The sequence below is a fragment of the Physella acuta genome, unplaced genomic scaffold (genome assembly GCF_028476545.2).
Source record: "Physella acuta isolate Inbredline_101_S28 unplaced genomic scaffold, ASM2847654v3 ptg000806l, whole genome shotgun sequence".
NCBI classification, from domain to species: domain Eukaryota; kingdom Metazoa; phylum Mollusca; class Gastropoda; family Physidae; genus Physella; species Physella acuta.
The window spans coordinates 362,501-390,225 of record NW_026732324.1 but is presented as its reverse complement, the minus strand read 5'-3'; the positions used below and the strand labels follow the sequence as shown (position 1 = coordinate 390,225).

The 27,725-nt window shown below is 38.1% G+C and overlaps 1 protein-coding gene across 4 annotated transcripts; it reads left to right on the top strand.

Moving 5' to 3' along the window:
• Window positions 1-7,383: 7,383 nt before the first annotated feature.
• LOC131951293 (2-aminomuconic semialdehyde dehydrogenase) lies at window positions 7,384-27,158 on the top strand. 4 transcript variants are annotated; one of them, XM_059313652.1, is made up of 11 exons: window positions 7,384-7,496; window positions 18,365-18,547; window positions 19,092-19,292; window positions 19,479-19,690; window positions 20,444-20,610; window positions 21,264-21,334; window positions 21,845-21,949; window positions 24,176-24,347; window positions 24,616-24,729; window positions 25,845-25,940; window positions 26,318-27,158. In XM_059313652.1, the coding sequence occupies exons 1-11, from the start codon at window positions 7,450-7,452 to the stop codon at window positions 26,462-26,464; spliced, it is 1,515 nt and encodes a 504-aa protein (XP_059169635.1). In that variant the 5' UTR covers window positions 7,384-7,449; the 3' UTR covers window positions 26,465-27,158. The 4 variants fall into 4 exon arrangements, with proteins under 4 accessions (XP_059169635.1, XP_059169634.1, XP_059169637.1 ...); XM_059313654.1 differs by lacking the exon at window positions 7,384-7,496 and adding an exon at window positions 15,723-15,748; XM_059313653.1 differs by lacking the exon at window positions 7,384-7,496 and adding an exon at window positions 16,967-17,048.
• Window positions 27,159-27,725: the final 567 nt, after the last annotated feature.

The following is a 27,725-nucleotide window of genomic DNA, read 5'->3' as shown; positions in this document are numbered from 1 at the left end:
TGACCACCAACAGCTGAGGCCGAAACCAAACGTCTACGAGCTGGCCAGACACTACGGTCTAGAGGTTTCCTTGTTTGAGAGACTCATCAAGAACAACGTCCCACATGTTGTGCTTAAGGTACAGCACAGAATGCGGCCTGAGATATCAAAACTTATGCGTCACATTTACCCTGAACTGGAAGATGATGACTCGGTATCTAAATACAAAAATATAAGAGGTGTAAGTAAAGACGTGTTTTTAATTAATCATAAGTTTAAGGAATCGATAGTAGATGACAGTCTAAGCAAAAAAAATATGCACGAGGCGAACTACTTGGTTGCACTTTGTCAGTACCTGCTGCACCAAGGCTACAGACCTGCATCTATTACAATTCTTACCACTTATTCTGGACAAGTACTGGCTATACGAAATCTCGTTAAAAAAGTAAGCATAGATGGCGCAGTAAGAATAGCAGCAGTTGATGACTTTCAAGGAGAAGAAAACGATATCATTCTACTTTCTCTTGTAAGAAGCAATGTAGATGAAAATGTTGGATTCTTGAAGGTGGACAACAGGATCTGTGTAGCTTTGTCTAGAGCAAAAAAAGGTTTGTATGTTGTTGGGAACTTTGATCTATTAGCCTCTCAGAGCAAGCTGTGGTCAAAAATTGTCAAAGAAGCCAAAAAGGAGAAAATGTTTGGTGAAGGTCTACCCATATTTTGTCAAAATCATCCTGAAGAAAAAGTCGAAATACAAACTGCTGAGGATTTCAGGAAACGCCCAGAAGGTGGATGTGGGATGAAGTGCGAAAAAAAACTTTCTTGCGGCCATTCATGTGAAATGTTTTGTCATCTGAAAGATACTGAACACAAAATATACAAATGTAGTAAGCCTTGCTCTAAAACCTGTATCGAAGGCCACCCTTGTACCACAAAATGTGCAATGGAATGTGGACAATGCCAGTTTCCTGTTTTAAAATCTCTACCTTGTGGACATGATGTAGAGATCCCATGTGGCAAGAAACCAGAAGAATATATTTGTCTAAGTCAATGTTCTACTTTTCTAGAATGTTCTCATCAGTGTTCTGGAAAATGTGGGGATTGTTTGAAATCTAAACAACACAAACAATGTAACGTTCTTGTAAGCCATACATTTTCCTGTGGTGATGTAGCTGAAATGCCATGTTACAAGACCAAGTCAGACCCAGCATGCCAGAGAGTGTGTGGAACTATTTTAGACTGCAAGCACAGTTGTACTGGAACATGTTCTACTTGTACGATTGACAAACATGTCGTCTGTTCTGTTCAGGTCCGTCACACCTGGCCGTTTGGTCACGTGGATGATGTACCTTGTCATGTAAGCCACCAGACCAGCACGCAATGTAATAAGAAATCTTGTTTTACATTAAAATGTAATCACAAGTGTGTTGGAGTTTGCTTAAGTTGTGCCAACAATGGTCACAGTCCTTGTAAAGAAATCTGTGGACAAGTGTTAAAGTGTGGACATTGCTGTACCGCTGTTTGTAGTGATTGCTTAGATGGTCAGCATGTAGCTTGCAATCAGGCATGTGGTCAGGTGTTGCCATGTGGACACAAGTGTCATGACGATTGCAGAGTTTGTGATCTCTATGGTCATCTTCAGTGTACAGAGTTATGTCAGAGTACACTTCCATGCGGCCATCAATGTCAGGGTAAATGTGGAGTTTGTTCCCAGAGCTCACACCCAACATGTTTACAAGAATGTCAGGAAAAACTACCATGTGGACACAAGTGTAGTGGAAAATGTGGGAAGTGTAAAGAAAGCGAAGCACACCCTCAGTGTCAAGACAAGTGCAACAAGACACTACCTTGTGTACATAAGTGTATTGGAAATTGTAGCAAATGTTATGAAAGAAAAACACACGAAGAATGTCAAGACAAATGTACCAAGATTCTACCATGCGGTCACAAGTGTCAGGGAAAATGTGGTCAGTGTTTGAAAAGCAAGGGACACCCTCAATGCCACGATAGTTGTTCCAAAACACTTCGGTGTGGTCACTCATGCTCAGGCCAATGTGGACAGCCTTGTCCTACATGTCAGAAGGAATGTTGCAATACCTGCAAGCACGTCTCCGCGCATTGTGAACACAAGTGTGGTGAACCGTGTCAGCCGTGTGGGAAGAAAACTGTCATCGAGTGCCCACATCAAAAGATGACGAAACTGTGTCGCGAGAAATGGCTAAATCCCCCATGCGAGATGAAGTGTGAGAAATCACTTAACAATCTCATACAGAAAAACAACAAGCGATTTTGTTGTCGTCATCCATGCTCTAGTCTGTGTCATGAGCCATGCGTCTGTGCTGTTTGTGATAATATTTGTTCCATTGACATGAAACATATTGCTCCTACACTCAAACAAACAACACGATCAATTAAAAAAGAGCGACTACTTCTAAAGCTTCAATTTTGTGGTCATATTTTTTACGTAGAAGAACTAGATGCTTATATCAAAACGTTGAATCCAAATGGCACATCATATATTGGGTGTCCTGAATGCTCACTTCCCATTATAAATTGCCTGAGGTATGAAAATATTTTAAAGGAGCGGTATGAAAGAAGAGAAAGATTGAAACAACTTTCAGCCCTCACAAATGATGCTCGAAAATGTAACGTGACGCACCACAGCACACGTCCTTTTTCTTCTGGAGAAGTAGCCCTTAGTGATGTGCTCTCTGTGAATGACAGGACCCGCAATACTGAGCATTTCCAAACAATGGATAAACTTAACTCTGATGATGTCAGGGCTAAAACTCGATTGGACAACAACCAATCAGACTGCGCCTTATTCCCCAACATTCCAGAATGTCAGCGGCGACTGTTAAATGGGTAATTTTTTTTTTAAATTCACTAAGATTCATTTAAAATATTAATTTAACAATTACCATTTGAAGACAAATGTATTTTGCCTTATGATGTCCTGTTGTCTTTCTTTTTAAATACTTTTAATTAAATTTTTTTTTTGTAAACTACGTTATTTGAATTTAAACTGTGTTGTATGATGCAGTTCAACGCTTCTTAAAATTTAAATTATTTTAAACACAGACAGAGAGACAGACAGACGGACTGAAAGACAGACTTAGTTATAGCATTTAACTGAGTGCTCTTATTTTCCATAGGTCCAGGTCTGATAAAGAAATATTTCAGAGAAAACATTCAGCTAATGCTGCATCTGTAAAACACCAGTTAAAGAGAAAATCAAGAAAATGTTCAACAAAGGTGGATAAAGTTGATAAGGCATCTAGGAGCATAACCTGCACTGATATAACGAAGGGAGACAATGTTAGTCGTGAATCGAGTAGATTAGATAGCCCACTGTTGACAAGGGGACATAATGTTGCTCGTGATACACTGAGAATGCCCAACGCAGATTTTACAAGGGGACATAATGTTGATCGTGATACACTGAGAATGCCCAGCGCAGATTTTACAAGGGGACATAATGCTGATCGTGAATTGAGGAGAATATCTAGCCCATTGTTGACAAGTGGACATAATGTTGATCGTGATACAACGAGAATGCCCAGCTCAGATTTTACAAGGGGACATAATGTTGATCGTGATACAATGAGAATGCCCTACGCAGATTTTACAAGGGGACATAATGTTGAACGTGATACAATGAGAATGCCCAACGCAGATTTTACAAGGGGACATAATGTTGATCGTGATACACTGAGAATGCCCAACGCAGATTTTACAAGGGGACATAATGTTGATCGTGATACACTGAGAATGCCCAACGCAGATTTTACAAGGGGACATAATGTTGAACGTGATACACTGAGAATGCCCAACACAGATTTTACAAGGGGACATAATTTTGATCGTAATACACTGAGAATGCCCAACGCAGATTTTACAAGGGGACATAATGTTGCTGGTTTTACAATGAGAATGCCCAGCAAAGATTTTACATTGGGGATTAATGCTGATCGTGAATTGAGGAGAATATCTAGCCCATTGTTGACAAGTGGACATAATGTTGATCGTGATACAATGAGAATGCCCAACGCAGATTTAATAAGGGGACATAACGTTGATCGTGATACAATTAGAAGGCCTAGCAGATATTTTACAAGTTCCAAATGTACAGGGAGTGCCTAGCGCAGATTTGACAAGGGGACATAATGCTGATCGTGATACCATTAGAATTCCCTGCACAGATTTTACGAGAGGAGGCAGCATTGATTCAAGAAGAATGACCATTAACGGGGGGGGAGACAATTTTGAGTTTAGATCGTAAAACCAGGGCACTCTCTTTATCCAAGCTATCGAGACAAATGATGTTCATCGCGGATAAATTGGTTGAAAACTTCAATCCACAAAGTCTATGAAAATGTCTTTTCCTTAGAGCGAACTAAGATAATAAAATAGTTTGACTAAGAAAAAAAATTAAAATGTTTTTCATTGTCGTTTATTAACGCAAACAGTTTAAATTGGAAAAAAATTTATTCCAATTTTTTTTTAAAAGAACTATCAGTAATGTGTAATGTTTTTTTTTTACTTTTTCTATAGTTCGTTTATAATATACCATTTTAAACGGTTTTATGAAATTCTTACTATTAACATAATTTTCAGTTGTTTTAATGTGAATTAATTTTTTTTGTCTGCGTACATGTTTCCCATAAATAATAATGTAACTATACTAATTAATAATTATTAACATTAATATTTTATGAACAAATAATATTATTGTACTGTTGGCAAGTTTTAACGTATTCTCTAAAACTAGAGGCTGCTAGAGGGTGACAGTAGGAGGGGGCGTAGAAATAGTAAAGTTAAAAAAAGTACCCTTGTAAACCTTACGGTCGATGGGCAGGTGAAGTAGAGGCAAAGGCGTCGCGAGGCGGGGGCGGGGTTGCGGATCGCACAGGGTGACACCGTGTAGGGGGGGGCGGTGACACCAAGACAAAAATTTGCAAAATATATAGAAGAAACGTGCTTTTCGCCAGTTCAATGTATGATTACTTTTAAAGAGTTAAAAAAATCTGTAACACCACATCTAATAATTTACTATAAAACGTTGCTTTTTTCCAATTGAAATATAATTGGACTAAAATAATGTGAGCACAAATTCACTCCATTTGGCTAAATAGTAGGGGTTGACGTGACACCTATTACAACTATATATAGGCCTATATATATATATATATATATATATATATATATATATATATATATATATATATATATATATATATATATATATATATATATATATATATATATATATATACCTAGCGACGCCACTGAGTAGAGGTCACCTGTTTTAGTGACAGGATATTGCATAACACGTAATGTGTTCATGGCGATTGATTTCTTACACTCATGATAAATGTAAGCTTACAGTAAATACTTACAATTTTAAAGATTTTGCTCACTTTGTACAGCAAATGTGTCACATTAAACTTTAAATATTCACAATTGTACATGTATTATTTCTACATAACTTTCTTTTATTTATTAACGAGACGTTTAATTTGCTCTTTTTATTCTGCAACAAACATATACATGTAATTAAAGTGGTTAAATCAACAGCATTTTAAAAATGAAACACTTTAAGTCATTACCTATTTATAGTTGATTATTAGAATTTTAACATGTAATATTACGTATTATGTAAGTAACACTAATTCATTTAAAAATCACACTTACTTTTAAACTGTAAGTTTGATACGACCAATTCATCTTGATCTATGTATTATTGTATGTTCACATAATTGTATTTGATGTATTACAAATGTTATTTTTTAATTTAACTATACATTTCTGTTGTTTTATACATAGATCAAACATTAATAGTGGTTGCAATTAAATATCAAATTATTCAGTACATGACTTGGCAGTTGAACTACTTTAAAATAGATCATATTAGCATGTCAAATTATATCAGAGTAACCTAATTATTTTAAACCATTTTTAAACCAACCAATTTTTAAAATTATTTTCCGTGGAGATTTTTTGGAGGAATTTTCTAAACATATGAAACCCCATTACAAATGTTGTTTTAAACAGAAGGAAACAAAAACAAGGGAATGTATTCTTAAAATATTGATAGTTCTTAGTTCTTATTGATTCGCGCCCTTTGTCGGGGGGTGTGTGGGGAGGGGGGGCGTGGTCTAGAGGTAGAGCGCTAGACTGCTAAGTGCTAATCCGAAAGTCTCGAGCTTGAGTCCCGGGTCCTTAAGACGTTCCTGTGTCCAGAGGCGGAGCGACCCTACCCGGCGCGCGGGGACAAACTTTCGATTTGCACCCCCCTCAAACTTTTGATTTGCATCCCCCCCCCCGTCAAACTTTTGATCTGCACCCCCCCTCAAACTTTCGATTACTTTTTCCAACCCATTTTGGCGCCCCCTAAGGTCGGCGCCCGGGCGCATATGCCCCCCCCTCCCCCCCCCCCCCATCGCTATGCCTCTGCCTGTGTCTACCCAGCTCTGATGGGTACATGACTCACGTTAGGGAAACTAAGGCGACCGGACATAGTGCTGTCCCCGACGGCCACGGTCATTGAAACAGATTAACTCTACTTCATCTGCCTCATGTGTCTTTGGCACGCTGGAGGAAAGATGATCGAGGGGCGGAGAAGAAAGGGGGGGGGGGGGTAAATTTAAATGATGTCACACACTCAATGAAGTTTTTCAATAGCTGCCCAATTGCTAAAAAATAAATGTAACGGTTTTAGCATTTTCGTCGTCATCGGATTGGTTATTATGGGGAAAAAAACTTGTGCGCACATAGAAGATATACCTATCGTAACATTATTTAGGTTAAGCCATCGAACATAGAATAAACTTAATTTATTGAATAACGAATGATCCTACAATTTTAAAACGGATTCACATCCTTAAACGCCAAGTGACAATGTCTACATTTTCTAAGGCTCTTGTTGATAGAGAGTAAAACGACAAGTGAAAATGTGTAAATCATATAAGGCTCCTGTTGATAGTAAAGTAGTCCCACCCCCCCCCCCCTCTCCCCTAACACACAACACAGCAGACTACCCAATCGTAATCTAGGCTAAGGAATGCTAATCATAAATCTAGGACGGCTATTATCATTTCTTCTTAGAAGTTTCAGTTTCATTTTGAAGAATTACGTGTTGTTACATACGGTATTATAAATAACATCTAATTTCTTGGTTTACACACACGTATATATGTATGTATATATATATATATATATATATATATATATATATATATATATATATATATATATATATATATAGGCACAAAGGCGTACACATTTGTTAATATGCATATTTTCTGCTTACTCTACGGTTTCATCTAAATAACACTTTTGTGTTGCGGGCGTAGAAAAATTTGTATGAGTCATTCGGTTTCCTAGAACTACAGACTTCTAGTATCGATTTTTACGCAGACAATACGCTAGGCCCGGTGTGTGTTGTTTAAATAGGTGTAGCCGGTGCACATGGACATTACCTCAAGCATTGGTTTGAACCTGATTCCGTACAAAAGGTACGTTGGTTAAGTTACATAACGTTAATAACATATATATATATATATATATATATATATATATATATATATATATATATATATATATATATATATATATATATATATACGTACTGGTGAAATGGTATGGGGTTAACGTGACTAGTTTTTTAATGATGTGTTTAAGGTTTAAGGAAAGAGTTAATAGAGCTGTGCTTCCATTTTATTAAGTGTGTGTGTGGGGAGGGGGGGGGGGGGTTAGAAAAAATAGCGTGAGATGAATTAAGGACAAAACCTAAGGGCATTTTTTTTATAGTTTAGGTTACATGAAGTCAGTATACAGATGGTTTTGTTTAGTTTCCTACCATGCTTGTATTTTTTACATTATTATTTACGGTTAGATTGTATTTTAGTTTCGATGTTAGGAAATATAAGTTTTAGTACAGTAGGTGCTTGTATACAAGTTAAGACTTGGTTTAGATTAAGGTTACTTAAGGTATCATTGACGGCATAAATATGTCAAAATTAATTATATGATGTTCGGTAATTGCTTTTATTTAAATACGACTTTGTTTGGTTGTTATCAATTAATAGGAAACTTGGTCTAAATTGAAGACTTTTATCATAGTCCAGATTTTAAACTGCTGAAATACTTGACGCGAGCCTGATCTAGCAACAATCATCGCCCCTCCGTACTTCTCGTAACCCAGAGTGTACATCCAACCAGAGGCGTAGCGAGGGGGGGGGGGGGGGGGCATCACCGGGTGACACAATTTAGAAAGGGGGGGTGACATCAAGGCAAAAAATAACAAAATATATACAGAAATATGATAAATTCACTTGATTAAATGATTAATTAGAGTGAATCAAATAGTCTTTTAAGAGCAAAGTGTACAAAGTGGAGGGGAAGGGGGTGACCTGCTAATGATAAAGAAAACATGCAACATCCAGCTGAATTTATAACCGAATATAGATACAAATCGTTATAATTATCTGAGCACAGTTTAAAGCAGTCACCTTTGGGGTGACCGGGGGGGGGGGGGTTACTTCAACTCAACGTTGCAATATACATGCCCGAGGAAAACGGTTTGGTTGAGAATCGAAATAACCCATATGTTAATCCATGTATGGGGTGGGGGGGGGGGGGGTAAAAAAATTAAATACATCCAGAAGGAAAAAAAAATATTTGAAAACATATACACATGCGTATACACATACTTACTAGTGTATATCGAGTATATGTATGTATATATATATATATATATATATATATATATATATATATATATATATATATATATATATATATATATATATATATATATATATATATATATATATATATGTGTGTGTGTGTGTGTGTGTGTGTGTGTATACTTTTTTTTCCTTACTGGGGGAGGGTGACACCATTAGGTGCCGCACCGTGTGACACCCGACCTCGCTACGCCACTGCTATTTAACCTGCTATATCAGTGTAATACGTTCATGCAATAGAATAATTGATCATAAAATTAGTTGAGAGCTTTTTTTTTAAATTTCAGAACAGAAAACAATGCAGCGAGGTAGAGGTCAAAGAGGTCACAGAGGTATTAGAGGTGGTAGGCCACAGGGGCAATACAGGCAAACTAACGCCAACCCTGAGGGGTTGGGCTATATGAAGCTTAAGGAATGGGCTGACCTTGAAGACAACCCATCCGATTTGCTTCTCTACATGACATCATACCTGCCCCAGATTTCTCTCTTCCTCAACATCGATAACATCAGCCATGATAAGTTCGTCCTGTTCGCTAAATGCCTCAACACGGTATGGAAGGTTAAGTTTCATGATAACAACTTTCAGAAAATCTTGAGCACGCTGGTCTCATCGTCTTTCTACACCAACCACGCTTTCAGTTTTTTAGAGAATAGCAGCGGACACACCAGAAGTCAAGCGGCAGAGACGGTGCTGCTGTACATACACGAGACAGCGAGAAGACTACCAGATAAGGCCAGTGGCTGCTACAAAGTGCTGTGTTTTATCAACAGCAGGCATGTCCAGCTCGACGTGCAAGCTACACTTCTAAACGAAGTGGTCACGTGTTTTAATTCAGCCAATCAGCGCCAAGAAAAACAAGAAAAGCGAAAACGCAGCAGGTGGGCAGACGACGATGAAGATCCACCAAGCGATATCAGAGACGTGTCCATATATCCAACTCAATCGGACTTTGATGCTGATTTGACGCCTTATCTTCGTGCTAACAAAATCAGCGGTGCGTTTAGAGATAAAAACCACTATTTAGATGTCATGTTCAGACTTTTGAGAGAAGACCTGATCCAGCCACTGAGGGAAGCTATACACCAGTACCGTCTGTTCGGCACATTCAAAGGAGACCCAGGTATAATTTTCTACGAGAACGTCAAAATTCTTGGTCTTTTCGTCAACGATGGCGTCGAGCACACTCTTCGCTTGGACAAGCAGCAGCTGGACGCCATCAACTGGGACCCCAAAAACCACTTCATGCCTGGGAACCTGGTGTGCTTGTCGAAAAACAAGTTCCAGACTATTTTCTACGCCATCGTCACGCGCTCTGAGCAGCAACGTGGTCATGTAGCGGTCAAGTTCCAGAATCGATTGGAAGAGGTCTATGGACTGACCATGGAGGACAGCTTTGTGATGACTGAATCGCCGTCGTACTTCGAAGGATACCGATATGTGCTAGAAGGCCTCCAAGAAATGGTTGATTCCTCTTTACCATTCGAGCCGTACCTTGTCCGCTGCAAGAGAGAACCATCGAAGCCAGATTACATTTACCCTGGCACTCGTTATGACTTAAAATGCCTGGTCAAGCCTGAGGTGTACTTGACGACAACTAAAGTTAACGTCCTACAGACGAACACCTGGCTCAATTTGAAGCATGTGTGTTTAAACGACAAGCAGTACGATGCAGTTAAAGCGGCCCTGACACAACAGTTCACCCTGCTCCAAGGCCCGCCGGGTACTGGTAAAACGTACGTCAGTTTAAAAATCATGAAAACTTTGTTGGAGAACCAAGGGTCAGGAGTTCCAGATTGCTGCCCTATTCTGGTCATCTGCTACACCAACCACGCACTGGATCAGTTCCTGGAGGGGGTGCTGGCATTCTGTCCTACAGGCATCGTCCGGGTTGGAGGAAACCAAAAATGTGAGACGTTGAGACCTTTTAACTTACGAGCTATTCAGCGAGGTGTAAAAGAATCTCTGTCCACGAGGAACTGTCTACGGGACATCCATCGATCCATGCATGAGTTAAAGCGAGAAATTCTGAATCTCACCAACACTGTACAAGTTTCTCACGTGGAGATACAGACAGAGGTGGAACTTAAGGAGGTGATAGCGTACTCACACTATGACGCTCTCACAAACTTTCAAAAAATTCTCAGGCCAGTTTTATGGAGCAGTTCCTGAAAGTAAAGCCTGGCAGTCTAAACACTGATGTACAACAGGCGTGTGAAACAAGGTTGATCTCACTTTTATGGGCCGGGAACTTTGCTTTGAATGAGACCAAGTTCCAAATGTACAGGGAGTGGGTGATTCAGTACGAGAGGAAATTTGGGCCGACAAACAGACAAGATATTTTACCTTTAAAGCGTCTTCGTCCTTTTATATCTCCTGAAGTTATCAAAAACATATCCGCTAAAAATGTCAGTATAAAACAGTGGCTTTTCGGTAAAACCGTTGACGATATGTTGAACGTCATAGAAAATCTCTTGCAGTTTCGGCCATCTTGCAGCTTAAACCATAGTGAGAGTGATGATGAAGAAAACTATGATGATTACGACGAGGATTGTGATAGTGAAAACGATTCCTTGGATGGGATAGATACCAGCCGAGTTGTAATTAGGCGAGCGATGGCGCTGGGCGTGTCGCTGACCACAAGTCAACCAGCCGTTGGACTGGGAGGTAACAAGTTCTCCTACAGGCAGGTGGTGACCAAGCTTCAGGTCACTCAGGCCATGTCTGAGAGCGACGAGAAAAAGGTCGTCAACGTGTGGCAGCTCAGCGTCGAGCAACGCTTCCAGCTGTACAAGCTCTGGCTCTCTAGAGCCGTCTCATCGCACAAGTCAAAGATCAAAGAACTAACAGAACAATACGAAAGCCTGCTGGCTTCAAAACGTGAAATCAGACAAATGCAAGATATCAATGTTTTAAAAACCGCTAAGGTGGTTGGGATGACCACAACGGGTGCGGCTAAACACCGTAAAGTTCTCCAAGCCGTTGGCCCGAGAATCGTAGTGGTAGAGGAAGCGGCGGAGGTTCTGGAATCCCACATCATCACCGCGTTGAGCGAGCGATGCCAACACCTGATCCTGATCGGGGATCACCAACAGCTGAGGCCGAAGACACAAGTCTACGAACTGGCCAAGGATTACGGACTTGACGTCTCCTTGTTCGAGCGTCAGATCAACAACCAGCTACACTGCGTTCAGTTGTCGGAGCAACGCAGGATGCGACCGGAGATTTCGATATTTCTGCGGCACATTTACCCAAACCTTACAGACAGCGAGTCTGTGAAAGGAAGACCCCATATTAAAGGGATGGATAAGAGTGTGTTTTTTATCAAGCACAACAACCCAGAGAAGAGTGCGAAAAACAGCGCTAGTAAACAAAACAGTTACGAGGCGAAGTATTTGATCAAGCTTTGTGAGTACCTCGTAGTCCAGGGGTATTTACAAGAGGAGATAACAATCCTGGCTACGTACGGGGGACAAGTCAGTCTAATAAGTGATCAGGTGAGACAAACACGAGCGATACAGAACGTGCGGGTGTCCACGGTAGACAACTACCAAGGCGAGGAGAACGACATTGTGCTGCTCTCCCTTGTCAGAAGTAACAAAAATGACAGTGTGGGTTTCCTCAAGACTGACAACCGGGTCTGCGTGGCTCTGTCCAGGGCTAGGTGTGGAATGTACGTCATTGGCGATATTGACCTGCTGTCCTGCCACAGTGTGTTGTGGAGCAACATCCACCACACGGCAGTGAGGGAGGGCTGTGTGGGGCGTGTTCTCGAGCTGAGATGCCCACAGCACAGCCGCGTCACTGAGGTGAAGACGTGGAGGGACTTTGAGACGGGGATCAAAACGGGTGGGTGCGGACAGGTGTGTAACACGAGACTCGACTGCGGTCATATTTGTGCTCTGGTGTGTCACGTGATTGGCCACGATCAGCTGACCTGCGTGGAACCGTGTTTACAATACTGTCCAAGAAATCACCGTTGTCCGGCTAAATGCAACGAAACCTGTCCGAAATGTACGAAGATGGTTAACCGCGTACTGCCGTGTGGTCATCAGATGAAAGTCTTATGCCACACCAGCAATCAGCCGGTCGTCTGCCGGCAGCCGTGCCGGAGTTCGTGCCCGGCTGGTCACCCCTGTCCACTTGTGTGCAGTGAAGCGTGTCAGCCGTGCAGAGTGCCGGTGTCACGGCAGTTGAAATGCGGTCACGTGGTTAGAAGTGAGTGCCACGATCTGAACGTGGCGTGCGATCAGATGTGCGAGAAGAAATGCCACAGGGGACACACGTGCCTCGCCCTGTGTAAGACCACATGCCCGCCGTGTCCGACCGTTGTGACCAAACGTTTACCGTGTCAGCACGTACTGAGAGCCGCGTGTCACAAGGTGTCAGACGGCTACAACTTTTGTGAGAAGCCTTGCGAGAAGTCCTGCCCTAGAGGTCACCCCTGCACGGTCGTCTGCGGCAAGCCATGCGTGACCTGCCAGAGACGTCTTCCGTGCGGCCATCTTTGCTCCGAACTCCCCGGCTCGTCTAAATCTGATTTATCCTGCACTAAACCTTGCCTCAAGATTTGCCAGAAGGGTCATTCGTGCCCATCTGCATGCAATCAAATGTGCAATCTGGAGTGTGAACACGTTCTTCCTTGCGGACACAAATGTAAAAGTGTCTTTATCAGCCGGACTGAGACAAGTTGTTTTTCCCTCGACGCTCCGGCAAGGCATCCTTTACCTTGCGGGCATTGCGGTATATCTGACTGTCAACAGGCGCTGAAAAAGAAGGAGCTGGTGTGTAATGAGCCTTGTGAAAGTCTCTGCGAGCGCGGCCATGGCTGCTTGTCCAACTGCGACGAGCGTTGTCTCCCCTGTGGGGAATTTCTTGGTTGTGGCCACAGGTGCTCTAGCATTCCATCACGTGGTCGGGAAAGGACCAATGAAAATATGCCTTGCGAAAAGAGTTGTCTAAAAGTGTGCAGAAAAGGGCATCTATGCCCATTAAAGTGCATTGAGCCGTGTCCAAGAAAATGCAAGAAAGTAAAATGCAGGATCGTTGCTCTGTGGTCAGACAGCCTAGGATTCAAGAAAATCGGCCAGTGGAGCTCGATCAAACATAATTTAAAGTCCAAATCAAAGGGAACTGAAGTAAATTAAAAACACGGAGTTGACATGTGTTAGGACAACGGCTAAAATAATGTTCAACCTGCCCCATTCGTTGCATTTCAATCGATGCTTTTCTGTTTATTTAACATTATTTATTTACATGTAAGATTGTGCAACTGCCTTTATTGCATCGCAAAATATCGTATGTTTCACGTTTCTTCTTTAACAGCTTATCTAAAGAATGTGTGTTCAGCAGCAACTGTTATTATACGTGAAAAACAGGCATTCCCTAGTTGATAGATATGCTAGAAATGCATTTACTAAATGAGTATATTTTTTTTTCAAAATTCTTCAGCCCGTTTTATAACTTCTCAAAGTATACAACTTCGCAAGAATTATTTTTTTGACAAATCACATCCAGTTTGATCTAGAAATAATAAACTATAACGATACACGAGTCAAATTTCGGGGTAACCTTTGAAACCCAAAGCAAACATACAAAAAAAAAACATGTTCAAAGCAAAACTAAATAAACGCCGACATGTAAACACGTAGACAATATTTCTCAATACGCGCGCTTATATTGTTTTATATATATGGTTTTTATAATTCTGCATTTCTTTTACATTTTCCAAGTTGTTTGTGGGTGCTTTTTAAATTGTTTTTTTGTATCTCTCTTAATTACAAACTGCCAATGTGAATAGTTTCACCCTGCCAATCGTTGTAAGTTTATAAAATAAAATTGTTACTCTTGTTTAACAACCTAGTCTTATCTTTTTTATTTATCCGTCTCATAGAGATATCTCTTTATATTGAGAATGTGTTCTAAATACTTGATGTAGGCTAGATGAATGTTTGTCATGAGGGTTCACTGAAGTTTATTCTACAACAACAACAAAATAGGACACTTTTTACTCACCACATACCCCAGATATAGGCGGTGAATGGAAAAGGTGGTTGAACTATTGTTGCGATAAGTTGAGGGCAGCTAGTCACATTAACTACGTCTTTATTTTAAGCTATTCTAAAGCTATTAAAAAAACTATGAAAACCGAGAAGGTTGGAACATTCTATCAAATGTTATATGTGGACCTATAACGGAATTAAAACCTACATACTTCATTCTAAACATTTATATAAATACTATATACGTATACAACTTACACACATTACATTCAGTTAATCTTAAGTTATTTGCACTTTCTGAATTTTTAACACATACACGTATTAAAAAATTCCACGCAAATATATTTGTTAATTTTTTTCCCTGTGCATTTTTTTCCTGCGACTTTTTATTTTTACCCTACAATCAGTATAGGCCCGATATATGTTGGTCCTATAGCATTATTCAGAGTTTGTTCCAGGCATCTCTTCGAAATGGAATTTATATTTACCAGTGTCCGCCCCCCCCCCACGGAAATATCAAGTGCCGCCCCCCCCCCCCCCGGAGAAAAAAGTCGGGAAGAAACACTGTATTCCCCCCCGCCCCCCCCCCCCCCCCATAGTATAGGCGTATATATTAATTAACGTATATTTTTAGTTACATTCGTGACTCCGTACCAACAACTGTTTCCATTTTATGAACAGAACTCAGTAGGTCCTGCTAGTAACCTACTAAGACGGGTGTCATTCTCGCCCCCACCCCACAAACTCCCGCTTTGTAACACTGGTGTTTGTTTTAGAATAATAGGAAATTGTCGTATATTTTCGTTGATTTGCGCGCAGCCGCTGTCGATGTTTCTAATAATAGCTCAGCCTAAATAAATGGTCCTGTGTATGACCAAGTTTCGCTTTCAATACGTAACACTTCCGATTCTACGTTGGGAAAACAAACACGACATTCTAGCAGACACTAGCATCCAACTTGTTTACAACTGGTCTAGAGACAGAGAGTAGATCTAGATCTAGATATAAATTGTTTTCGGGTAAAATAGTCTTAGCCTTCTAGTCTTAGCTTAGGCTTAATTAATAAAAATTATGGCTTAATGATAAGTAGATCTTCTAGATCTAGAGTCTAGACTAGAGTATTCTAGAATCTAGAGAGTCTAGAGTCTAGAGTCTAGACTCAGACTTAAGAGTTAAGACTAGAGTCTAGGACACTCTAGGCGTCTAGGAGAGTCTACTCTAGGTCTAGAGCAGGGGTCTCCAATCTTTTCAGTCCGAGGGCCGCATTAACTATTCTAGATCAAATTTTAGTTCGGGGGCCAGTTAATTCCAAACATGTCTTTGATTTTTCTGGGCAAAGTTCCTCAGCCATCAACCACAAACGTTTTTTCCGTGGAAAAAAAAAATCGCAGCGGGTTGGATGAGAGGACCTTGCGGGTTGGATGAGATCATGAGAGGACCTTGCGGGCCGGGTCCGGCCGCGGGCCGTAGTTTGGAGACCCCTGCTCTAGAGTTACAGTTAGCTAGCTAGGTAGTTAGTAGTTAGCCCAGTAGGTCAGTAGGTAGGACACTTGTTTTACTACACTACAAACTACAATCAATTAGTAACCGGAACAGTACAGTTAACATTAACAGTCAGTAAAAATTATTAACTACAAAAATATACTAATATACATTTATATACTTGATCTACATTCTACAAGCAAGTTACAAGTTACGCATGCGAGATATTAGCGTTCAAGAAAGGGGCCCGGGATCTGTAGACTGTAACGTGTAGCCTATAAGTATATTGAGTTTTTTCTGCAATTATTATTATTTTTTTGTATTTGGACTGATAGGCCTATAAAATCAAATTATGTTTAACAGAAGAAAAAAAAAATAAAGCACAATTTTACATGCGCTCTCAACATTCACTGAGTCAGAAATGTTCATACCATACAGTCCATCAGCCATATATTATAGACCTAACGACTCCCACTCGCCATAACATTTGAAATTTGTCAGGAATGATATCGGTTATTTAAAGCAAGATATTAATTTAATAATTAGAATTACAAGAAAAATAACACAACAACCGAAAATATATATTCTGCATCTTAAAGTAATTATTGTTAAACTAAATCTTAATAATTTTATTGGATGGTCTGAATAGCGGCCAAGGCTATAAGGACCCGGGTTCCAATAGTGGCAGTGGCTATTGGAACCCGGGTCCGAATAGATGCAGCCCACACAAAAACAAAAGCATAATAATGGAAATTTAGACTTATTGCAAATCAGTGTGACTTATGCTGTTGCCTTTCAGACACCAGCTCCCAAAGGTGTGGCTTCACCTTGAATTCAGTGAGTGTTGTGTTCTTACATTTTCCATCTGTATGCAGCTTATGGAATATAGGATTGTTTTTAGTTTTGCTTGTGCTTGACTAGAACTGTCCAACTTGGAGTGACTAATCATCCAGCTAGGATGTTGAGTCCCATCAAGTTCTGTTATACATATGAATCCAGATTGTACATAATCATATGACCACTTCATTTTTTGCTCGACATGGTACGAATGGAACCAAATATTAATTAAGAAATCACACGAAATACCATCAAGACAGTCACAAGTTGACTACTGGGCCATGATAAAGAAATAAAAAGTATATTCATCATCAACACATAGATGTATAAGAACCGTTGACATGATTCATGAATTATGTGGGTAGGGCTATATGTTTCATGATCTCAAGGGTTCCACAATATACAAATATTACAGTACTGATATGTGTGTCATGCTGTCATGCTGTCATATTTGAACTTTTGTCACAGCTGCTAGTTCTGATAACAGTCAGGTATGTGACTTGACCCCCACAGATTCCCAGAGACTGACTCTGCAAACACCTGGGGTTTGATCAAACTCTGGTTAAAAACCACTGATCTAGTGTCTAGATCTATTTATTTTAAAATTGTTAAAACTTTATAAAAATTAGTCTTGGAAGTTGATATACTCAGTTTAATTCTGACGCATACAAACAACAGTACAGTACATCTTTTAAAACACATCAATAACAAATTAACCATTAATTATTAGGCTTAATCATTGACTGACATTAGTAACCATTATAGTAACACTAGGGACTCGTCTAACACTACTCACTAGTAGAATTCTAGATCTAGTACTACTACTGTTAGATTTAACTAGATTTCTGCTAGATTTAGTATAGAATACTAAATAGGTCCTACCAGTTTTATAATAGCCAGATGGAGTCTGGACACCTACTGAGACTTTACTTGGTACAGCAACTTGCTCACAACAAAATAAGCTTCTAAGTATCCTGCCTAATTATACTAATTAAAAATAATAATTAATCTAATAATTAATAATAAAACCATCGTCATCTTGAATCTAGGCCTATTTATTTTTTAAAGATATAGATAAATATTTCATTTTGATTGAAATACAAAATTTTTCCTTGTGGTAAATGCATTTATTTGTGTCTATTGAGTGAGAAATAATTTATATTATAAGGCATCTCATTTCCTTTAGTAAAATTTACTTATAGTTCAATTGTTTGGTTTTTGGTAGTAAGACTGTTTTAAAAAGTTTGCAAACATTATAATTAAGACTTCCCTCTATTCTTATAAAGCTATCCAACTATTTTCTCTTCACCCTGCAGGTTTATTAATAAGATGTCTGACCTAGAGGTTATAAATAATTTTATTGATGGAGAGTTCTGTCCATGCGATGAGTACCTGGACAGTTTTGATCCCTCTACTGGTCTTGTCTGGGCCAAGGTGGCAAACAGTTCTGCCAAGGATGTTGAAAGGGCAGTGGAAGCTGGAGAGAGGGCGTTTCCCATGTGAGTCAATACACTTTGATGTGAGAGCATAGTTTTTAAGAGAAGCACACAATTTTATGTATTGTAAGTAGGCTTGAGTAGGCATAAGGTACCTGATAAAGGTACTGAGCACTCAGTAACAGTTTATGTTGCACAATAAACAGACAAATCTCTTGTTTTATCTACACATACAGACTTTCAGATCTAAAGTGAACATTACTTCATATAAGATAAATAGATAGGGGATGGCGGCTAACCTGGAAGTCTTGACTTTGGTTCTGAGACTAAAAGTCCATAGCAAGCTTTTGAGTCCATCCAGCCTAAATGGGTACCTGAATGACTTGGGGAAAATTAGGCCATAGTACTATGTGCAAACAGTAATTTATTAAGTTTAACCATTATTATAAATACTACTATACACAGATGTTCTTATTTGGCTTCATGTTTTTGTATTATAAATGGGTTTTGTAATTTTTGTTGCATATACACCAAAGGGTGGGAAAAGTTGTAACCTAACTCACCAGTGGTCATGATGAAAGAAATAAAATTCTTTTTTCTTCTACAGGTGGTCATCCACTCCTGTAGAAAAGAGGTCAAAGATCATGCTAAAAATAGCTGACTTGATTGAAGCAAGGCTTGATGAGTTTGCAGAACTGGAGTCACATGACCAGGGCAAACCAGTTTGGCTGGCAAAAAGAATTGACATTCCTCGTTTGGTTCACAATTTCAGATATTTTGCAACATACGCTCTTCATGATTTAAATGTGTATGGATCTTTTATTAATTGTCATGTTTTATTGTACTTAAGTCTCCAGAAGCTAAGTTCATCTCCAGTATTTTTAATAAGGAAATAGATCTGCATACAACTTTAGGATTAAGTCTTTATTTACTTCCATTTACCATACCAAAAAATCTCAAACCTTATTTCCAAACTTGGTGGTCTCCCTTTCAGATCTTCTGTTCAACAAGATTTCAATGCCACAAACTACACAGTAAAATGTCCAGTGGGTGTGGCTGGGTTAATCAGCCCCTGGAATCTCCCTCTTTACCTGCTCAGTTTTAAGATTGCCCCCGCCATCGCATGTGGCAACACAGTGGTGGCTAAGCCCAGCGAGATGACCTCGGTGTCCACACGCCTGATGTGTCAGGTCTTTAAAGAGGCTGGTAAGTTCCTACCTGAAACACTGTTAAAGGGTTATCTTAGTGTACAGTGCTTGTTATAATTTTAGTGTCCCAAATTTGATCTATATTGTTTTTGGTTTTCCTGAAGAATGTGCAAACAATATACGAGCAAACAGGAAAATGTGGAAATACAAAATAATTTTACTAATACACTTTCATTTTGTCAAATTTATGGAAAAATGTTTTATCATGCTGCAATGTAAATGTGGTCATTCTTCATGGTAGTCTATAACTGAACGATTAAAAAAAATTAAATCCCTTGCGCACATTTTATTATTATCCAAAAAAAACATTCATAAAAATTTCTTATAAGTTCTACTGCTTTATAATAGAGAATAAATTTAATAAACTTGTTTATTGAAATTAAACAAAATTAAACATTTGATATTTACTTGTTTATTTGCTTAGGATTTTTCTACACTTTTCTACTGATGTTAATTTATTACTTTTTTTATTGTAATAAGATTAATGTTTAATTTGTTTATTAATAATCCTATGAACTGAAGTAAATTGGAATATGGTATTTATTTACTGGTCTTTAATTTGCTAAGTTTCTTTAAAGTATTTGTATTACTACTATAGTTAGATTATGAGATGTTTTTTTATAATCTATCTTTCAACTGAAGGCAGTAAAACCTAATTCTCCTTTTTATGCTTTATTAAAATTGGTCTTCACAGTAGTAACATGACCTTTGTTTGAAGCTACTATGTAAGTTGTCATCATCTGTGTTGCAGGCCTTCCCAATGGTGTGGTCAACATTGTCTTTGGCTACGGCTGGACAGCTGGCCAGGCATTGGTTGTCCACCCTCGTGTCCAGCTCATCTCATTCACAGGTGGCACCGCCACTGCTGCAGTCATCCGCAAGAGTGCCGCACACCTCAACAAGAAATTTTCTTTAGAGGTAGGTTTATGTTTAGTGGGAGGTTTAAGTTTAAAGATACATTTGAATTCAGGAGTAGATCTGAGCTTAGAGGAAGGTTCAGTTTCAGCAGGTTTCAGTTTTGAGAGGTTTAGTTTAGAGGGAGATTTTGGCTTAGAGCTGGGTTTCAGTTTAGAAGCAAGTTTGAGTTTAGACCAGAGGCAGGTTTGATATTAGAGGTTGTTTAAGGGTAAGTTTGAGTTTAGACCAGAGGCAGGTATGACTTTAGAGGTTGTTTAAGGGTAAGTTTGAGTTTAGACCAGAGGCAGGTATGACTTTAGAGGTTGTTTAAGGGTAGTTTTGATATAAGGGGCAGGTTTGTCTTTAGAGGTTGTTTAAGGGTAAGTTTGAGTTTAGACCAGAGGGAGGTTTGATATTAGAGGTTGTTTAAGGGTAGTTTTGATATAAGGGGCAGGTTTGTCTTTAGAGGTTGTTTAAGGGTAAGTTTGAGTTTAGACCAGAGGCAGGTTTGATATTAGAGGTTGTTTAAGTTTCGGGGTAGGTTTGAGAATGTTTAATTGAATAGACACACCTGTGTTGGATAACGCTGTTGAGCTGCGACCTTACCAGTTGTAAAATTAAATTTTTTATCTCTTTGTTGTAAACTAAATTTAATCTTTTAAATCTCCCCACAGCTTGGAGGAAAAAATGCTGCAATAATATTTGATGACTGTAACTTTGAGAAATGTGTTGAAACAACCATTAGGTAACTACAACATGAAACTTTTTTTAGGCTAAGTGGTTTTTGTGATGGTAAAATATTAACTTAAACGAGCCGACCCGCAGCGTATCATACGCCGCTATTTAGTTGTTTTATTTTCTACTTTTCAGTAATTAATAATTTGTGAATTCGACAGTACCAATGCTACCACTGAAAATATTTGCTTTAAAACACTAACCCCCCCCCCCCCCCCCCCTTTTCCCCTCCTCTTAGTTACCTCCTGTAAGTTTAAAATCAAACTAAATTATCTGCCCCTAATAGATTTGTAAACATTTTGTAAACATTTAGCGTGACCACAGCTCAGCAGACCATGTGGGGTGGGGTGGGGGTGGTAGTGATAGTGATAGAGAGAAAGAGAAAGAGAGGGGACTGCAAGGAGGCGCTTGCAGCTTGTTTTCTAACGGCTCCCAGAAGAGAATTATATATATAGATAAGCTGATTTGGTGCTGGTAGCTTGGCAATAAAGTTAAATGTTTTTCTGGCAACTATTTTAAGGTCCAGTTTTATCAATCAAGGTGAGGTTTGTCTGTGCACAAGCAGGATCTTTGTTCAGAGGGGGATTTATGACAAGTTTATCCAGGCTTTTGTAGCTAAAGCCAGGTCTGTATTTCTTTGTACTAGTGTGACTTATTTTTTTATATACATAAAATCATTTTGAAAATTCCATTTTATGAAAATTTTAAAACTGAACTTTTAAAAATATATTAACAATATTTAGGCCTAAAAATCATTAGTTGTTATTTTTTTTAAGGGCATGGGCGGGTGATGAGTACCAACTTGCTTATTTCCGAGTCTAAAGGTGTAATACTTGGCTAATAGTTATAACTCAAAGAGTTAAGCATAAAAATATTTTTTTTAATTTTTTAAATCTTCCGTTGCCATGGTGACGACGGCCATATTGGATTTTATTGACGATTTTTAAATGGAAATAACTCAAAAATGGTTTGTACAAATTTCATGAACACTTAATATAGTCTGCAGAGACATGTGTTTAAGACTTCTGATAGATTACATTTTCAAAAAAGAAAATAGTTTTTTTTTTACTTTTTTTTTTCAAACATTACTGTAAAAATTTCATTATTTCGTCCAATTTTTTCACTATTTCAACAACAAAATTTTTTTTTTTACAAAAATTCCAAAAGTGTTCTATCAGTTTTATTTGAACATATATAAAGAGTAACTGGAGCAAATTTAGTTCAGTTCTGATAATTATTAACAAAGTTATTTCAACAATTGTACAAAAAAACATCAAACTGAGAAAAACGCAAAAAACTAACAAAAAGTTGCAAAAAATGAACATTTATCGCTGTATGTCACTAAAATCGACCACATTTATAGCCTGAAGTATGGTGCTGCTGAATATATTACTTCTGAGCTTGTTCGGTTGTTAGTTTTCTTTTTTTCTGGCGCTCTTTGTTTTACCTAGAGCTGTAGTAAAGCTGTTGTCATGGCGTCTTTTTTGGCGTCCTTCACTGGGTCTTCGACTATGGTTTCCTTCTTTTGACAGCAATGCCATAGCATGCCTGGGCCCAAAATTGAATTATGCTATCGCAGAAACAGCAGTATATTTTGCATGGTCTCATGTCTAAAGCCAATTATGATAAGACGATGTCTTTGTTTATTGTGAAAGGCCTTGTTCTGGATTCTTTTGCAGTTGTATACTTACGGTTTACAACATTTTTATTACTGCCACACCATGCTTGAAGCAAACCCTTTACACTTTTTTCATCAATAGTAGCCACTACATCACAGTGTGCGAGGAAATGTATTGATAACATGAAGAAGCAAATCACATTCGACAATAATTCTGCATGGCTGTGGTTTACAATTAGCACTACCAGTACTAGATGTAACAGTGCTTTCCTTTGTCTGTAAAAACTGTGTCTTACATTGGCGCAGTTTCTAAGTAAATGTGCATATTACATCTGCACCAGTGCTTGTCTGAATAGTGCTAGATTGAGTAGAGGTAGCTGCAATCAGTTGCATTCGGACGTGCCCTAGCTTTAGTAAATTAGTTCGATGTGTGTATCTATTTTTAGCGAGTGTTTTGTTCTACGCATTATCGAAAGAGAAACAAATTAAATCGTCTCACTGCTTATGATAATTCACACAAACTAATCTAAACTGTTAATAGTATATTTAATTGAAATAATTATATGTTAAAATAATGTAAGTATTTTACAGAAGCTTAGAGAAACAAAACTAGATCAAACTTAGCAACGCGCTGAAACTAAGGGAATGTTTACTTCCGAAGCGAAACGACCAATCGCTAACTAGCTTCCGCCGTCGTATGCCAATGAAAAATTTGAGGTAAAAAATTTGCATACCGGAAAAACCCGAATGAGTAAAATAAACAACTTTATGACGTAGAAAAATAATCACATTAAAATAGGTATTTTGATTGGTCATTTAATTTTAGAACAAATAAAGAAAGGAGGTCACGGCCTTTCCATTGATATGAAACACATTAGGTTTCCGCGAAGCCTAATAGTACTTATCTAGGTCAAAAAATTGTTATTTTTACCAAAAAATTAAACAAAAGACCCTGTACACACTACATTGAACCCGGTTTTTCATAATTAAATACTGTTTTTAGGGTCATAACAATGTCATTTTTAGATTCAACGATGGTTATTCTGTGTAGATCAAGTAAAAGTGGGAAATCGATGATTTAGTATATTTATGACGAAAAGTACACCCGCCCATGCCCTTAAATAACTAAAATTAAACAAAAAATATTGACTAGCAATAAATATTTTTAGTTCGTTTGATATAATTTCTTTGTTACTTTTGAAATAAATTAAAGTGAAAAAATTTTTTTTCTAGATCATTGACTGTGGGAGACCCCAAAGATGCTAATACATTTTGTGGAGCACTGATCAGCAAAGAGCACCAGGCAAAAGTTACAAAGTACATTGAGGAAGCCAGGGCCTCTGGGGCAGTGATTGAATGTGGCCATGGGGTGGAACCTCTGGACCTGCCTGAAAGATGCAAGGATGTAGGAACATTTTTTTAGGAAAAATTTTACTTCACTTCTCTCGAAAGATTTTTATTTCACTTCTCTTTGAAGGTCTATACTTCACTTCTACAGGAGGCTTTGTTCTTCCATTTTCTAGGAAGATTTTTACTTCACCTCTCTAGGAAGATTTTTACTTCACCTCTTGGAAGCATTGTGGTTCACTTCTCTAGTATTAGAAATCTTTACACTACTTAATTACTGACATATAGTTTATTTAAACTTAATGAATTTATTTGAAACTTGTCAGGGTTACTTTGTGCGTCCAACTGTGATTACTGGTTTACCTGACAGCGCACCTGCAATGACAGAGGAGATTTTTGGTCCAGTTACCTGTGTTGTTCCATTTGATGAGGAGCAGGAGGTATTTCTGTTTGTGTGTATGTTGTGGGAGCAGGAGGTATTTCTGTTTGTGTATGTTGTGAGAGCAGGAGGTATTTCTGTTTGTGTGTATGTTGTGGGAGCAGGAGGTATATCTATGTTGTGGGAGCAGGAAGTATTTCTGTTTGTGTATGTTGTGGGAGCAGGAGGTATTTCTGTCTGTGTGTATGTTGTGGGATCAGGAGGTATTTCTGTTTGTGTGTATGTTGTGGGAGCAGGAGGTATTTCTGTTTGTGTGTATGTTGTGGGAGCAGGAGGTATTTCTATTTGTGTGTATGTTGTGGGAGCAGGAGGTATTTCTATTTGGGTGTATGTTGTGGGAGCAGGAGGTATATCTATGTTGTGGGAGCAGGAGGTATTTCTGTTTGTGTATGTTGTGGGAGCAGGAGGTATTTCTGTTTGTGTATACTGTGGGAGCAGGAGGTATTTCTGTTTGTGTATGTTGTGGGAGCAGGAGGTATTTCTGTTTGTGTATGTTGTGAGAGCAGGAGGTATGGCTATGTTGTGGGAGCAGGAGGTATCTCTATTTGTATATTGTGGGAGCAGAAGGTATCTCTAATTGGGTGTATGTTGTTGGAGCAGGAGGTATATCTATTTGGGTATATCCTTTGGGAGCAGTAGGTAATTCTGTTATGGTTTACATTGTGATTTGTTAGAACAGGAGAAATTTCTATTAGGGTTTACATTGTTGGAGCAGGAGTTATTTCCCATTTTAATAATTACATTGATTTAGTGTGGAAAAAATAAGGTGAGATCTGAATTCTAAACAATACTTAAATATCATCACAGAGGTATTGGGAACCATGAACACTTTGGTGTTAAAATGTTTGACACACACATGAACTCGCAATTTTTATAACATAGAGCACTTTAACATGATCCAATCAAGTTTAAAAAATGTTTACAACCCACAATGCAATTCTCAGAGATGGGTAGCTATCAAATTTGAGTAAAATGCTATGGAGTTCTGAAATATCAATTAATTTAAGATTGTGAAGTTCATTGATATTATCCTTTATTTATATTAACTTGATAATTTGGAGCTCTTTAAAGTCAATGCATGGAAAAGATAAATCATCTTTAAACATGTTGTTGCAGGTGATCACAAGAGCCAATGCTGTACGCTATGGTCTCAGTGCCACAGTGTGGACTGAAAATGTCTCCAGAGTTCAGAGAATTTCTCCTAAAATTGACGTAAGTGTTCCGGTTTGAGACCCATTCTCTTATTATAATTCCTCTTTTACAGTGCGTCTCATAACTCCTTAGTCAACCATTTTTTAAATAGGCTGTTTTATAAAATTGTCAGAACTGTATAACTTTTTTCTAACTTTAAAGTAAACAAATTTCATTAATAGTTTCTCTTTAATATTTGTGTTTTATTTTATTTTAATTATAACTTCCTTTTTTATTTGTTCAAAATATATAATTTCCCATGAAATAATATTGATTGTTACTGATTACAAATAATAATAATTTGTACTAATCATAGCTATTTATCTCCCTTTAATTTGTCCTGAATCTTGATGTGATCATCCCTTTACTTTGTTCTAATCCAAGATTTCTCACTCCAGGCAGGGACAGTCTGGGTCAACTGCTGGCTTGTTCGTGACCTAAACATGCCATTTGGAGGCATGAAAGACTCTGGGACTGGCAGAGAAGGTGGGAAATATTCAACCGAATTCTTCACTGAGGAGAAAACTATCTGTATCCAGCATTGAAATAAGCAGGATGAAGAAATTATTTACAATTTCGTGTGCCTTACAGCGATAATTTTATTTGACGTCAGAATATTTTTAATATTAAATGACTTTTATTTCAAGTATTACAGAAACTTTATCCCTCTGTGTATAATTCTTACTATATACAAGATGCAATGTTTCACTAGTGTTCACTAAAGCCACAATGTCCATTTCTAGTTGGTTGGGGGCAGTTTTGTGGAGTGATTGTTTTCTAAACTTATTCTTGAAATTATAATTTAAATATCATCATGTGCTCTCTAAAACAGTGGAGAAAACTATGTAGTAGTCCACATTTGATCAGTTTGGTGGGCTGCAGTTCACTAATCTTAGATCCGAAATTGATGGTAAAAAATGCATTTAAAAACTCTTATTTTAAAATTTACTTCACATATTGTGTCTCATTACTTGTAGATCTGGGCTGAGTGATTGTTTGACTGAGCTGGAGCTTGCAGACAGGTTGTTCAGTTAAGGATGCATTTTTAATGGGCAGCTGTGGTAAACTAGTCAATTATTCAGAGACTAATTACAATGTCATTGATGCCATAATTCCTCTTTCTAAGTGCCTTATTAGCCTTCATCACATGTCAAGATTTATCAGCTTAAAAAACGTGGGATGAACCCACACATACAGATTTTCAAAAATGCAACAATGAGATGTTTTATATTTTAAAAAACTAATGTGCCTGGGGCAGAAATCTATAAACACTATGGGTGGATCACACCCACAACAGATGAACTAATGTGCCTAGGGCAGAAATCTAAAACACAATGGGTGGATCACACCCACAACAGATGAACTAATGTGCCTAGGGCAGAAATCTAAAACACAATGGGTGGATCACACCCACAACAGATGATAAAGGTTAATGTATATTCTTTTGTTGTTTATTGAACTTGTTTTGATTATCACTTGTATTAATCCCCTTATAAATCAAAGTGTTCTGGGTAACAAACACTTGGTATGTTTAGAAAACAGGGGCTTATCAATTTATAAGAAATGAAGCTGTTTCCTATAAATTAAATAATAACAGTAATGAAAAGCAAAAACATTTAATGTTAAAAACTACTTGTTTCCTGAATTATTCATTTTAATTTTTTAATCAGTTTATATCTCTATTGTTAAAATAGCTACTTATATTTTTAAAAATACTTTTAATGTAACTTGATTCTTTTTGTTTGTTAAGAATGTAATGTTATAACTATTCAATGAAACCACCACAGTAGGTCTGTTAAACCTTCT